This window comes from Cherax quadricarinatus, unplaced genomic scaffold, assembly GCF_038502225.1.
Source record: "Cherax quadricarinatus isolate ZL_2023a unplaced genomic scaffold, ASM3850222v1 Contig1597, whole genome shotgun sequence".
In the NCBI taxonomy this organism is placed as follows: Eukaryota; Metazoa; Arthropoda; class Malacostraca; order Decapoda; family Parastacidae; genus Cherax; species Cherax quadricarinatus.
This window is the reverse complement of record NW_027196623.1, coordinates 16,042-30,206: the sequence shown is the minus strand read 5'-3', so window position 1 is coordinate 30,206 and position 14,165 is coordinate 16,042. Positions and strand designations below refer to the sequence as shown.

The 14,165-nt window shown below is 42.5% G+C and overlaps 1 protein-coding gene across 1 annotated transcript; it reads right to left on the bottom strand.

Moving 5' to 3' along the window:
* Nucleotides 1–6,942: 6,942 nt before the first annotated feature.
* On the bottom strand, nt 6,943–9,101 carry LOC128699755 (uncharacterized). Its single transcript, XM_070081065.1, has 3 exons — nt 9,069–9,101; nt 7,786–8,223; nt 6,943–7,464 (listed from the first exon to the last, which is right to left on the bottom strand). Exons 1-3 carry the CDS (start codon nt 9,072–9,074, stop codon nt 7,210–7,212), a joined length of 699 nt encoding a protein of 232 aa, XP_069937166.1. The 5' UTR covers nt 9,075–9,101; the 3' UTR covers nt 6,943–7,209.
* Between the last annotated feature and the right edge of the window lie 5,064 nt (nt 9,102–14,165).

Here is a 14,165-nt window from a genome sequence, read left to right as displayed (position 1 = left end):
AACTGTGAGTGAGGTGTGAGAACTGTGAGTGAGGTGCGGGAACAGTGAGTGAGGTGTGGGAACTGTGAGTGAGGTGTGGGAACTGTGAGTGAGGTGTGGGAACAGTGAGTGAGGTGTGGGAACTGTGAGTGAGGTGTGGGAACAGTGAGTGAGGTGTTGGAACAGTGAGTGAGGAGTGGGAACTGTGAGTGAGGTGTGGGAACTGTGAGTGAGGTGTGGGAACTGTGAGTGAGGAATGGGAACTGTGAGTGAGGTGTGGGAACTGTATATAAATTATGTCGTGCCAAATAGGTAAAACTGGTCAATTAGCAAGAACTCATTTAAAATTAAGTCCTTTCTATAATTTTCTCTTATACGTTTAAAGATACATTTTTTCATTAATGTTAATGCAAAAATTAATAATTTTGTACCAAAAGAACCTTAGAAAACTTACCTGACCTTATTATAATAAGCGCAATTTATTTTAGCCTAATCCTAGTAAATATATTTTAGATAAGTTTACAATGAAATATATGCTTTTTCGTTAGGTTCAGAATGATTTTTTCGAAATTATTGCATACACAAATTTTAGCTTTCCTTATTCGGCAAGAAGAGCGTTGCTATTTAAGCCAAAATTGCAAGTTTTACCTATTCGGCACGGCATATATGTATGGTGTATTTCTATTACAGAATTGTGTAGTGTCTAGCAAAGTTGCTTTCAACGAACAAGTGTGATTTTGCAACTTGGATGATTGAAGTGTCGCCAGTAATTACGATTAATTGATTAGGCTGGAACGCCTGGTATGGTTTGTTTGCAATCGTGTCAATACGATTTCGTGAGTCACGCCTGTATTGGTGTGGGTCATCATATAAGTAAGACCCGCGTCAGGAAACACTTGTCCAGGTTCCTGACAAAGCTTATCTAACCTAACCTAACCTAGCCCAGCCTAACCTTCACCTAACCTAACCTAACCTAACCTAACCTAACCTAACCTAAGCTAAGCTAACCTAACCTGACCTAACATAATCCAACGTAACCTAATCTGATCTAACCTAACCTAACCTACCCTAACCTAACCTAACCTAACCTAACCTAGCCTAGCCTAACCTTCACCTAACCTAACCTAACCTAACCTAACCTAAGCTAAGCTAACCTAACCTGACCTAACATAATCCAACGTAACCTAATCTGATCTAACATAACCTAACCTACCCTAACCTAACCTAACCTAACCTAACCTAGCCTAGCCTAACCTTCACCTAACCTAACCTAACCTAACCTAACCTAAGCTAAGCTAACCTAACCTGACCTAACATAATCCAACGTAACCTAATCTGATCTAACCTAACCTAACCTAACATAACCTAACCTACCCTAACCTAACCTAACCTAACCTAACCTAACCTTTACCTACCCTAACCTAATCTACCCTAACCTAACCTAATCTAAGCTAATCTAACCTAACCTAACCTAACCTAACCTAACCTAATCTAACCTAACCTAACCTAACCTAACCTAACCTAACATAACATAACATAACATAACATAACATAACCTAAGCTAATCTAACCTAACCTAACCTAACCTAACCTAACCTAACCAGGTTCCTGACAAAGCTTGTCTAACCTAACCTAACCTAACCTAGCCTAATCTTCACCTAACCTAACCTAACCTAACCTAACCTAACCTAACCTAACCTAATCTAACCTAACGTGGTCTAACCTAACCTAACCTAATCTACCCTAACCTAACCTAACCTAATCTAACCTAACCTAACATAACATAACATAACATAACATAACATAACATAACATAACATAACATAACATAACATAACATAACCTAAGCTAATCTAACCTAACCTAACCAGGTTCCTGACAAAGCTTGTCTAACCTAACCTAACCTAACCTAACCTAACCTAGCCTAATCTTCACCTATCCTAACCTAACCTAACCTAACCTAACCTAATCTAATCTAACCTAACGTGATCTAACCTAACCTAACCTGTGTTGTTCGAAATCCATATTGTTACTGTTGGCACACGTAATGCCATATCAGATGGGGACACTTAAAATATACTAGTGTATACATCGTGAGGTGTTTGCCTCTCCTTATTCATACACTGAAAAGGTATTTAAATCACTGTTTTAGGTATTAAAGTATTCTTGACTGGTGGTAAACAGATGACATGCGGCCTTAGTGACCTTAGTGGACCTTAAAACCCAATTAACCAGTTCATTATTCTTACCCAGCAAGTCACGCCCAAGCGAAATGTAATCACTGCATCGATGCTTTTAAGAAGGTCGATAAATGTCGCTTAGAGTCCGGATCCTAACCTGCTTATACGGCAGGTTAGCATCCAGACTACCGCTGTAAAGCGAAAATCGCCGTAAAGTGAATCATATTTTTTTCACTATCAAATGCATATAAAAGTCTGATAACATGTTTACACTATCATATATTAAGTGAGTAATAGACTTAGCCCTAAAAAATAAATGTATTTTCACCCTTAGCTTATAGTGAGTGGCAAATATATTTATTTAAGGTCTGAATAGATGAAGAGAGTGTGTGTAATTGACAAATGCTGTGTTAGTGGAACGCTGTAAAGCGGGGCCTGTCTGAATTAGAAGACTTTAAATCAATCACACACACACACACACACACACACACACACACACACACACACACACACACACACACACACACACAGACATGATAACGACATACAAGATACTGCGGGGAATAGACAAGGTGGACAGAGATAGGATGTTCCAGAGAGGGGACACAGGGACAAGGGGTCACAACTGGAAGCTGAAGACTCAGACGAGTCACAGGGACGTTAGGAAGTATTTCTTCAGTCATAGAGTTGTCAGCAAGTGGAATAGCCTAGCAAGTGAAGTAGTGGAGGCAGGAACCATACATAGTTTTAAGAAGAGGTATGACAAAGCTCAGGAAGCAGAGAGAGAGAGGATCCAGTAGCGATCAGTGAAGAGGCGGGGGCCAGGAGCTGAGTCTCGACCCCTGCAACCACAATTAGGTGAGTACAATTAGGTGAGTACACACACAAAGTAATATGTATGTGTACTCGTTAGGTGAGTACACATACACCTTTTGAAATGCTTGCATATATTTGCACATATATAGAGCAATAGTATCCGCATGAGTCATTCACCACAAACACCGCTGAAGACTCGATCCTCAGTCTGCTTATGAGAGCCTTCTGCTTTTCTAACTCTCACTCACATACGTAGATAATACGCGATAGTTCTAAATCAAGAAAGAATTAGTTCTTCCGAGTAGATAGTCCCCGTGCGGACTTCCTAAGTACTCTGCCATCTGTCTTTTCCATGTACTCTCACATACAATATAGCGTCACAGGAGCTATGTACTTGTACTCAAACTACCCAGCTGTATCCCACTGAGGCAGGGTGACCTAAAAAGAAAAACAAAAGGGGGCTACTAGCCCCTTGCTCCCGGCATTTTAGTCGCTTCTTACGATACGCATGGCTTACGGAGGAAGGATTCTTCTCCACTTCCCCATGGAGATAAGAGGCTGAGGGACTGATTGCCTCATCTTCTGTACATAGCTGTTGTATTGATAAAGCCACTGATTGACGATATGTCTACAAATAAAGATACCCAGATGTTGCACAGGTGTGTAATTCTCCACCTCTGGTGTAGTTGTGGGGACCCACAGCCTCGGAAAAGTAAATCAGAGTGGAAATTGATTGGGATTTCTCCAGAGGCCGTTTAAATATTCCAGCTCCCCCTACCATCTCATTGTTGTGATGGCACAGAAAGGAAAACGAATTGTTTGAGGTGTTATGTAATGTTTATTGCGGTAGGAATGACAGTGGAACAAGGAGAGGCGAAATCTCAGTGATAGGTGCGTTACACCTATGTCTGGATACTTCTCCACACCACTGTTACACCTATGTCTGGATACTTCTCCACACCACTGTTACACCTATGTCTGGATACTTCTCCACACCACTGTTACACCTATCTCTGGATACTTCTCCACACCACTGTTACACCTATGTCTGGATACTTCTCCACACCACTGTTACACCTATGTCTGGATACTTCTCCACACCACTGTTACACCTATGTCTGGATACTTCTCCACACCACTGTTACACCTATGACTGGACACTTCTCCACACCACTGTTACACCTATGTCTGTCCTCAAGCAGGCACTGGACAGGCACCTAAAGTCAGTACCTGACCAGCCGGGTTGTGGTTCGTACGTCGGGTTGCGTGCTGCCAACAATCACAGCCTGGTTGATCAGACCCTGATCCACCATGAGACCTGGTCACAGACCGGGTCTCGGGGGCGTTGACCCCCGGAACTCTCTCCAGGCATACTCCAGGTATACACTTTTCCATACCACTGTATTACACCTATTTGTATGGTTCTTATGTGCGTCTTAGAGGGCAAAATATACAACTCGAGACGTGTGTATGTTGTATTCTCCGGCCAGTATTGTTATGTATAGTGAAAAATAAAGGACAAATTGTATTTATTCCTTTATTAAGCCATCAATAAAGTGGCCCGGTGGTCTGGTGGCTAAAGCTCCCGCTTCACACACGGAGGGCCCGGGTTCGATTCCCGGCGGGTGGAAATTCCGACACGTTTCCTTACTCCTGTTGTCCTGTTCACCTAGCAGCAAATAGGTACCTGGGTGTTAGTCGACTGGTGTGGGTGGCATCCTGGGGGACAAGATTAAGGACCCCAATGGAAATAAGTTAGACAGTCCTCGATGACGCACTGACTTTCTTGGGTTATCCTGGGTGGCTAACCCTCCGGGGTTAAAAATCCGAACAAAATCTTATCTTATCTTATCTTATCTTAATATGAAACATAAAATCTTTTGACTATTGCTAAACCTGATGTAACCTGATGTGACATGATGCGACACGATGTAACACGATGTGACACTCGGGATGTCACAAGGGTAAGAAATGCCTTGTTTAAGGAAGGGGATGTAAACCTCTGTACAATACAATCACATTCATTATGGATAATGAATAGGATTCTGTTGATTTTCCTTTCCTCTTCCAATCCTGTCTTCTCCTCCTTTATCCATGTCTCTTTTCTCTTATCAGAAATATTAAATATATGTGAAAGCAGCAGGCCTATAAATTATGGATGTTAAATTGCCCAAAGATCCTTAGATTTGACTCGTAGAAACCATACCACGGGTGGGGTTAGAACCCGCGATCAGAGATCCATAAAACTCCAGACCGACGCGTTAGCCACTGGGTCAGCTGGCTATAATAAGATTCATCCAGCTAGGTATATTTATACACCATAGGAAGGTTAGCATAGGCCACCACTGTGACCACTAATGCAAGTGTCATTACGATTAAGTGAGTCATGTTGACTCGGAGACCCAGAAGTAGTCACGAAAGTTCTCTAATAGAGGGCCAAGAGATGGAGCTTAGGCTTGAGATTTTACCAAGACAGGCTCCAGAGTAGGGGTAAAAGAACCTCTGAGAAGGGAGCCCAGGAGGTAGAGCTCATTCTAAGCCAAAGTGTTTCATATTCTCTGTTAGTTTGGTATCTCTGATGGGAGCATAACAGGGTGGAGACGGGAGGTCTAACCAGGCAGGGTGGAGACGGGAGGTCTAACCAGGCAGGGTGGAGATGGGAGGTCTAACCAGGCAGGGTGGAGATGGGAGGTCTAACCAGGCAGGGTGGAGATGGGAGGTCTAACCAGGCAGGGTGGAGATGGGAGGTCTAACCAGGCAGGGTGGAGACGGGAGGTCTAACCAGGCAGGGTGGAGATGGGAGGTCTAACCAGGCAGGGTGGAGATGGGAGGTCTAACCAGGCAGGGTGGAGACGGGAGGTCTAACCAGGCAGGGTGGAGACGGGAGGTCTAACCAGGCAGGGTGGAGACGGGAGGTCTAACCAGGCAGGGTGGAGACGGGAGGTCTAACCAGGCAGGATGGAGACAGGAGGTCTAACCAGGCAAGGTGGAGACGGGAGGTCTAACCAGGCAGGGTGAAGACGGGAGGTCTAACCAGGCAGGATGGAGATAGGAGGTCTAACCAGGCAGGGTGGAGATGGGTGGTTCAACCAGGCAGGGTGGAGATGGGTGGTTTAACCAGGCAGGGTGGAGATGGGTGGTTTAACCAGGCAGGGTGGAGATGGGTGGTTTAACCAGGCAGGGTGGAGATGGGTGGTTTAACCAGGCAGGGTGGAGATGGGTGGTTTAACCAGGCAGGGTGGAGATGGGTGGTTTAACCAGGCAGGGTGGAGACAGAAGGATCAAGACAAGGTGGCAGTGATGGTAATGGTGACTGCGGTACATGGGAGTACATGATAGTACATGGGAGTACATGATAGTACATGGGGGTACATGATAGTATATGGGAAAGGCAGATAACAGAAAACACCGAGAAGAACTATCGACCAGTCAGATGGGTGACTGTACACCAGGACCGACCACACCAACCCCCAAGACCAACCTAGAAGACGGAGACCCTTCCAGACCATGGCTCACAGACCATGCCCTTTTTCTATTTACTACCAGAACATGTACAAGGTATACAGACCATAACTGACCTCATTGACATACCACTATATAGAAAGCTTCTTGTTGTGTTGAGCATTTCCCGCAAATTAGGTCAATTTTGTCCCCAGGATGCAACCCGCACCAGCCCACTAACACCCAGGTACCCATTTTACTGATGGGTGAACATAGACGACAGGTGTAAGGAAACACGTCCGATGTTTCCACCCCTTCGCCGGAAATCGAACCCGGACACTCACCGTGTGAAGCGAGAACTTTTGCCACCAGGCCACGAGGTACTTCATGTGATAATTACCTTCACTGAACACCTATAATAGTGGCTGCACTCTTCTGTATAGCAGTTACATGATGGGAACACCAAATGTCTGTATTTATTATTATTATTATTATTATTATTATTATTATTATTGTTGTTGTGAGGTAACACGTAGCGAATTTAAGGCAACTGGGTTCGATCCCAGGGAAGGGAGGAAAGGTTTAAGTCTTGAAAGTGTGTGGCTGTGTTATTTGTGGTAGTTACGATTTGTTGGTACACTATTCTGTTTGATAGTAACATTGTGGGAGCACCCACAGTGTGCTGGAACATTATTCTATATGATAGTTACATTGTGAAAGCACCGACAGTGTGCTGGGACTCTTGACAAATATTTCAAACTTTTTCGTGATTCTGGCAGAGAGGCGTAGCATCCTAGCCATGTACCGGCCTGTAGGCTGGAATAGGCCTGTAGGCTGGCTCTGGGAATCTAGCCACATCCTTGTATTTCACCTCAGCCACGTAGCCTGAATCACCATCCACGTAGTATGTCACGGTCTGAAGACGGCCGTCGGAGAGAAGCACGGAATACGACCCCCGGGTGTGGTCACCATCACGGGATTCTTCGTGAGAAACATCGTTAGCGAAGTCGTCCTTGACGGACCAGTCGAAATTATACTTTACTGGAGCCTGTGTGAGAGGAAAAGCTACATCAGTACCTGAAGGATGCCTGAAGGATGCCTGAAGGATGCCTGAAGGATGCCTCCGGGGGTCAACGCCCCCGCAAGTCGATCCCAGTCCAGGATTTGGATTCAGAAGGTAAAGTGTTTTTCAGCTATATATATCAACAGTAACGACATACTCTACAATGTAAATTGTGCATTTTCTCACGGACGGATATATATATATATATATATATAGATATATATATATATATATATATATATATATATATATATATATAGATAGATAGATAGATAGATAGATAGATAGATAAAAAATCAACCTTACCTTATAGTAGAGGACTGGCTTATATGAAAGAGGTCGCTTTCTTGATTTTAATGTTTGTGTTTGTGAAATTGGCTGGATTCCTAAGGATTCCTGAGCTGCTAAGGATTTATGGATTTCTGGAGCCGGATCGATTGTTAAGGATTCCTGGACTGCTGGATCTGGCTGGATTGGCGAGAATGGTCTAATAGCAGAGAATGGCTGGATGGTTGATTTTTGTCGGATAGGTCGGGCAGCTACCGGTGCTCGCTTGACCGACAGGATAGCAGGGAAGAAAGTCGGTGGCTTGTACGCTCTGGCTAAGGAGGAAATGGAGGTGTATGAAGACTCGGAGTCCGATTCCGGAGCTGGTTCGGGTTCATAGCCGAAGAAGAATTCCGGGCCGGCCATCGGAGCCGCTGTGGTGGCGGCGGCCGCCAGCAACACCAGCAGCAACACAACCTGAAGAAAAACAGAGCTTTTAAGATCTCAGGGTAAACTATATTAGAATTTACTTGACTCTCAGTGCTTATTAATATCTGCGTGTGCCTTGAACTGCCGTGTATACGAATGTCATATGTGATTCGACAAAGATTCTACTCCGTAAAACCTCATGTGTCACAAAATTCCATACTTTTCTGAGACTTTTAACTTAAACTGTATCTGCATTTTAAACTCACCTGTTCCCACTAAACACCTGCATAAATTATGCCACATGTGCCCAGTATTCCACATATTGTACATGTATATATTTTCGTTTGCTATATCTCCCTTGCCTGGTGCCAGTATATAAGCACCAATCTTCATGCCTGTGCCTCAGAGTCTTCAAGACCACGATGATCTTCACGAACTCCGAGGCTGAGGGACTGTTTACCTCGTTTTTCGTATATATTGTCCTTCAGTTTGTATTGATAAAGCCACTGGAGGACGGAACGTCTACAGTAAAAATACCCAGATGTTGCGCTTGTGTGTAATTCTTTGTTCCACCTGTGACCGCTATACCACCTGTCTCCACTAAACCACCTGCACTAAATCTCGAAGATCGACTTCGAGTTGAATGTCCTCTCGCTTACAAGTCCATATCAATTTCATCTTTTTCTTAGTCCTGGTCGACCAGAGGGATAGGCAGATTTGAACAAGATTAGTTGGACAACGCTATTACATTAATTGTGAAGCGTTAACCCCATATGGGTTATAAATTACATGTTAATCAGTAGAATTTCTGTGATACATTGAGCACTGTATCACAGAACACTATCAGCGCACAATGTCTATGGGTAAGCACTATCTATAGACGATTACCGTACCTTCATGGTGTTGGTAGAATGGCTGGCGAGTGAATGTGTGGGCTGCTACCCATCTAATCTGCTTTATATACCCGACCTTCTGCTGCCCTGTCAACCTACTGCTGCTGCTGCTTCCCCTCCTCCTCCTCCTCCTCCTCCTCCTCCTCCTTCTCTAGGAGGGTTGGACAGGGGGTCACTTCTACAGGTCACTAGAGCTATTGAGCGCCCCGCCCATCTCTCACGCCTTGACCTAGAATGACACATACCTACCTCCCTTCCTCACCTGAGGCGCTGGGCACACCATGGGCACTCTAAGCATGGTGCCAGAGTACATGACGTGGGTGTTAGACCTCGCCCAGGGCGTGGTAATGCTAGGGACGGGCGTGGGAGTCAAGGTAAGAGTAACTACCGTGGGAGTGATTGGCGTCTCGCAACCGTGTGGGGTAACGCACCAGTCTTCGTACGTAACACCCACCCATGGGCGTGGGAGGGGCGTAGGGTACACGCCCACAATCACACCCAGGGCGCCCATGGAGAAAGGAACCATTACTAACCTGTTTAATAATTGCATTAGTCAGTTTCTCTGCGAGAGTCACGGTAACGTCAACACTCCAGTCCTCCAGTGACTGCACTTGTTGTTGCTGTCAGAGAGGGAAGAGGTAAACCCGCAGGGGGGTTATGCAATGGGTGGTAGTCATGTTTTGATCCGAGGAAGGGGAGACTAACCCCGGTAGAGCATTTCCTCGTGACACCATCAAACCAGAAGTGAGCCATATTTTATGACTTTAACCAACAGTAACAATGGTTAACGAATTTGAGAGGCGGGAATCAGGTACACGAGGGCACACCTTGAAATTAAAAGCAGATGAGGTGACAGGGATGTTATGAAATACTTCAGGCAGTGGAACGACCTAGACAGCGAACTGGCAGAGGCAGGATCCATACATAACTTAAAGAAGAGGTACGATAAAGCTCATGGAGCAGGGAGAGAGAGAGTGAACCTAGTAACGAACAGCGAAGAGGCGCACCAGGAACTGTGAATCGACCCCTGCAACCACAAATAGATGAGTACACACACACACACACACACACACTAATAACATGTAACCATGTAATTACATATAATTACCTTCATAATTACATAATCCAAGATCTATATACGTTTTTTTACGATTACCTTAATAATACAACCCGTCCTCTCACTGTACATATCAAACGTGTCAATACCAATGTTCTGGGTGACGAGGTAGTGAGCCTGTCACAGTTCCACACAGTGGGGGACCTACATTTTTGGGGCCCCTGAAGCTTGAATTGTTATGGGGGCCCTTTCACATACAGTAAACCCGAAATTTTTAGGCAATGTGGACTATAGTCGCTTCTGGGGCCTCTCATGGATTAGGGCCCCTGAAGCTTCTGGGGCCTCTCATGGATTAGGGCCCCTGAAGCTTCTGGGGCCTCTCATGGATTAGGGCCCCTGAAGCTTCTGGGGCCTCTCATGGATTAGGGCCCCTGAAGCTTCTGGGGCCCCTCCGGAATTAGGGGCCCCTGAAACTTCTGGGACCTCTCCGGGATTAGAGGCTCTGAAGCTTCTGGGGCCCCTCCGGGATTAGGGGCCCTCAAGCTTAAGCCTCATTAGTTTCATAGTAGATCCGCTCCTGGTTCCATACTGAACCTAATGAGCCTAACCTAACTTATCTAAACCTAACTTAACCTAACTAAACCTAACTTAACCTAACTAAACCTAACTTAACCTAACTAAACCTAACTTAACCTAACTAAATCTAACTTAACCTAACTAAACCTAACTTAACCTAACTAAATCTAACATAACCTAACTAAATCTAACTTAACCTAACTAAACCTAACTTAACCTAACTAAATCTAACTTAACCTAACTAAACCTAACTTAACCTAACTAAATCTAACTTAACCTAACTGAATCTAACTTAACCTAACTAAACCTAACTTAACCTAACTAAATCTAACTTAACCTAACTAAATCTAACTTAACCTAACTAAACCTAACTTAACCTAACTAAACCTAACTTAACCTAGCTAAATCTAACTTAACCTAACTAAATCTAACTTAACCTAACTAAACCTAACTTAACCTAACTAAATCTAACTTAACCTAACTAAATCTAACTTAACTAAATCTAACTTCACCTAACTAAACCTAACTTAACCTAACTAAATCTAACTTAACCTAACTAAATCTAAGTTAACCTAACTTAACCTAACTAAACCTAAGTAAATCTAACTAAACCTAACTTAACCTAATTAATCCTAACTAAACCTAAATTAAAATCTAACTAAACCTAGCTTAACTTAACTAAACCTAACTTAACCTAACTAAACCTAACTTAACCTAACTAAACCTAACTAAACCTAAATAAACCTAAATAAACCTAATTTAACCTAATTAATCCTAATTAAACATAACTAAACCTAACTTAATCTAACTAAACCTAACTTAACCTAACTAAACCTAACTAAACCTAAGTAAACCTAAATAAACCTAACTTAACCTAACTAAAAGTAACTTAACCTAACAAAAGCTAACTAAACCTAACTAAATTTAATCTAACTTAACCTAACTAAACCTAACTTAACCTAATTTAACCTAACTAAACCTAACTTAACCTAACTAAACCTAACTTAACTAAACCTAACTTAACCTAACTGAACCTAACTTAACCTAACTAAACCTAAGTAAACCTAAACAAACCTAACTTAACCTAACTAAACCTAACTTAACCTAACTACACCTAGCTAAACCTAACTAAACCTAACTTAACTAAACCTAACTTAACCTAACTGAACCTAACTTAACCTAACTAAACCTAAGAAAACCTAAACAAACCTAACTTAACCTAACTGAACCTAACTTAACCTAACTAAACCTAACTTAACATAACTTAACCTAACTAAACCTAACTTAACCTAACTACACCTAGCTAAACCTAACTAAAGTTAACCTAACTTAAGACGCTATTTAATCCACATTAAATTTCTTTATGCAGTTATAGGCCTATTTCATTATACAGTTATAGGCCTATTTCATTATACAGTTATAGGCTTATTTCATTATACAGTTATAGGCCTATTTCATTATACAGTTATAGGCCTATTTTATTATACAGTTATAGGCCTATTTCATTATACAGTTATATGCCTATTTCATTATACAGTTATATGCATATTTCATTATACAGTTATAGGCCTATTTCATTATACAGTTATAGGCCAATTTCATTATACAGTTATAGGCCTATTTCATTATACAGTTATAGGTCTATTTCATTATACAGTTATAGGCCTATTTCATTATACAGTTATAGGCCTGTTTCATTATACAGTTATAGGCCTATTTCATTATACAGTTATAGGCCTATTTCATTATAGAGTTATAGGCCTATTTCATTATACATTTATAGGCCTATTTCATTATACAGTTATAGGCCTATTTCATTATACAGTTATAGGCCTATTTCATTATAGAGTTATAGGCCTATTTCATTATACATTTATAGGCCTATTTCATTATACAGTTATAGGCCTATTTCATTATACAGTTATAGGTCTATTTCATTATACAGTTATAGGCCTATTTCGTTATACAGTTATTGGCCTATTTCATTATTTTTATCAATTATTTCTATACATATTTCCCTTTTTTAAAACAAGTTCGTATTGTCAGAGAAAAATTATCCTTTTGACAAGGCATTAAAAATTATATTACAAAAAATATTGGAACAAACGTCTTGTGTACTTACCTATTTGTGGTTGCAGGAGGTCGAGTCACAGCTCCTGGTCCCGCCTGGGTATAACTGTATCGTCATTCCTGGCCCTGATTGGCCCCTTGTCTTCCCCATCAACACTCAGATCTCCCGTATCTGATCTCCCGATAATATAGTAATATATCGTAGCTCCGCGAGACCTTGACCCGTCATCAGATATTCTTAAAATACCTTCAGAAATATTCCAAATTGCCATGGTACGCATACGGTTTTAGCGCTCTCCCTAGATATAATACTACCAATAATAAAGATATTAAAATTAATAATAATAATAATAATAATAATAATAATAATAATAATAATAATAAAAATAATAATAATAATAATAATAATAATAATAATAATAATAATAATAATAATAGTAATGATTTCGTCTCCACTTACACCTGCAGAGTGTCACTTACACCTGCAGAGTGTCACTTACACCTGCAGAGTGTCACTTACACCTGCAGAGTGTCACTTACACCTGCAGAGTGTCACTTACACCTGCAGAGTGTCACTTACACCTGCAGAGTGTCACTTACACCTCCAGAGTGTCACTTACACCTGCAGAGTGTCACTTACACCTCCAGAGTGTCACTTACACCTGCAGAGTGTCACTTACACCTGCAGAGTGTCACTTACACCTGCAGAGTGTCACTTACACCTGCAGAGTGTCACTTACACCTCCAGAGCGTCACTTACACCTGCAGAGTGTCACTTACACCTGCAGAGTGTCACTTACACCTGCAGAGTGTCACTTACACCTGCAGAGTGTCACTTACACCTGCAGAGTGTCACTTACACCTGCAGAGTGTCACTTACACCTGCAGAGTGTCACTTACACCTGCAGAGTGTCACTTACACCTGCAGAGTCACTTATATCTGCAGAGTGTCACTTACACCTGCAGAGTGTCACTTACACCTGCCGAGTGTCACTTACACCTGCTGAGTGTCACTTACACCTGCAGAGTGTCACTTACACCTGCAGAGTGCCACTTACACCTGCAGAGTGTTACTTACACCTCCAGAGTGTCACACCTGCAGAGTGTCACTTACACCTGCAGAGTGTCACTTACACCTGCAGAGTGTCACTTACACCTGCAGAGTGTCACTTACACCTGCAGAATGTCACTTACACCTGCCGAGTGTCACTTACAACTGCAGAGTGTCACTTACACCTGCAGAGTGTCACATACACCTGCAGAGTGTCACTTACACCTGCAGAGTGTCACTTACACCTGCAGAGTGTCACTTACACCTGCAGAGTGTCACTTACACCTGAAGAGTGTCACTTACACTTGCAAAGTGTCACTTACACCTGCAGAGTGTCACTTAC

Excerpts from the sequence above, each read along its gene's own strand:
- LOC128699755 (XM_070081065.1), bottom strand. Across the intron at positions 7,465-7,785 it reads AGCCAGTCCTCTACTATAAG|GCTCCAGTAAAGTATAATTT; the intron begins GTAAGGTTGATT and ends CCTCTCACACAG.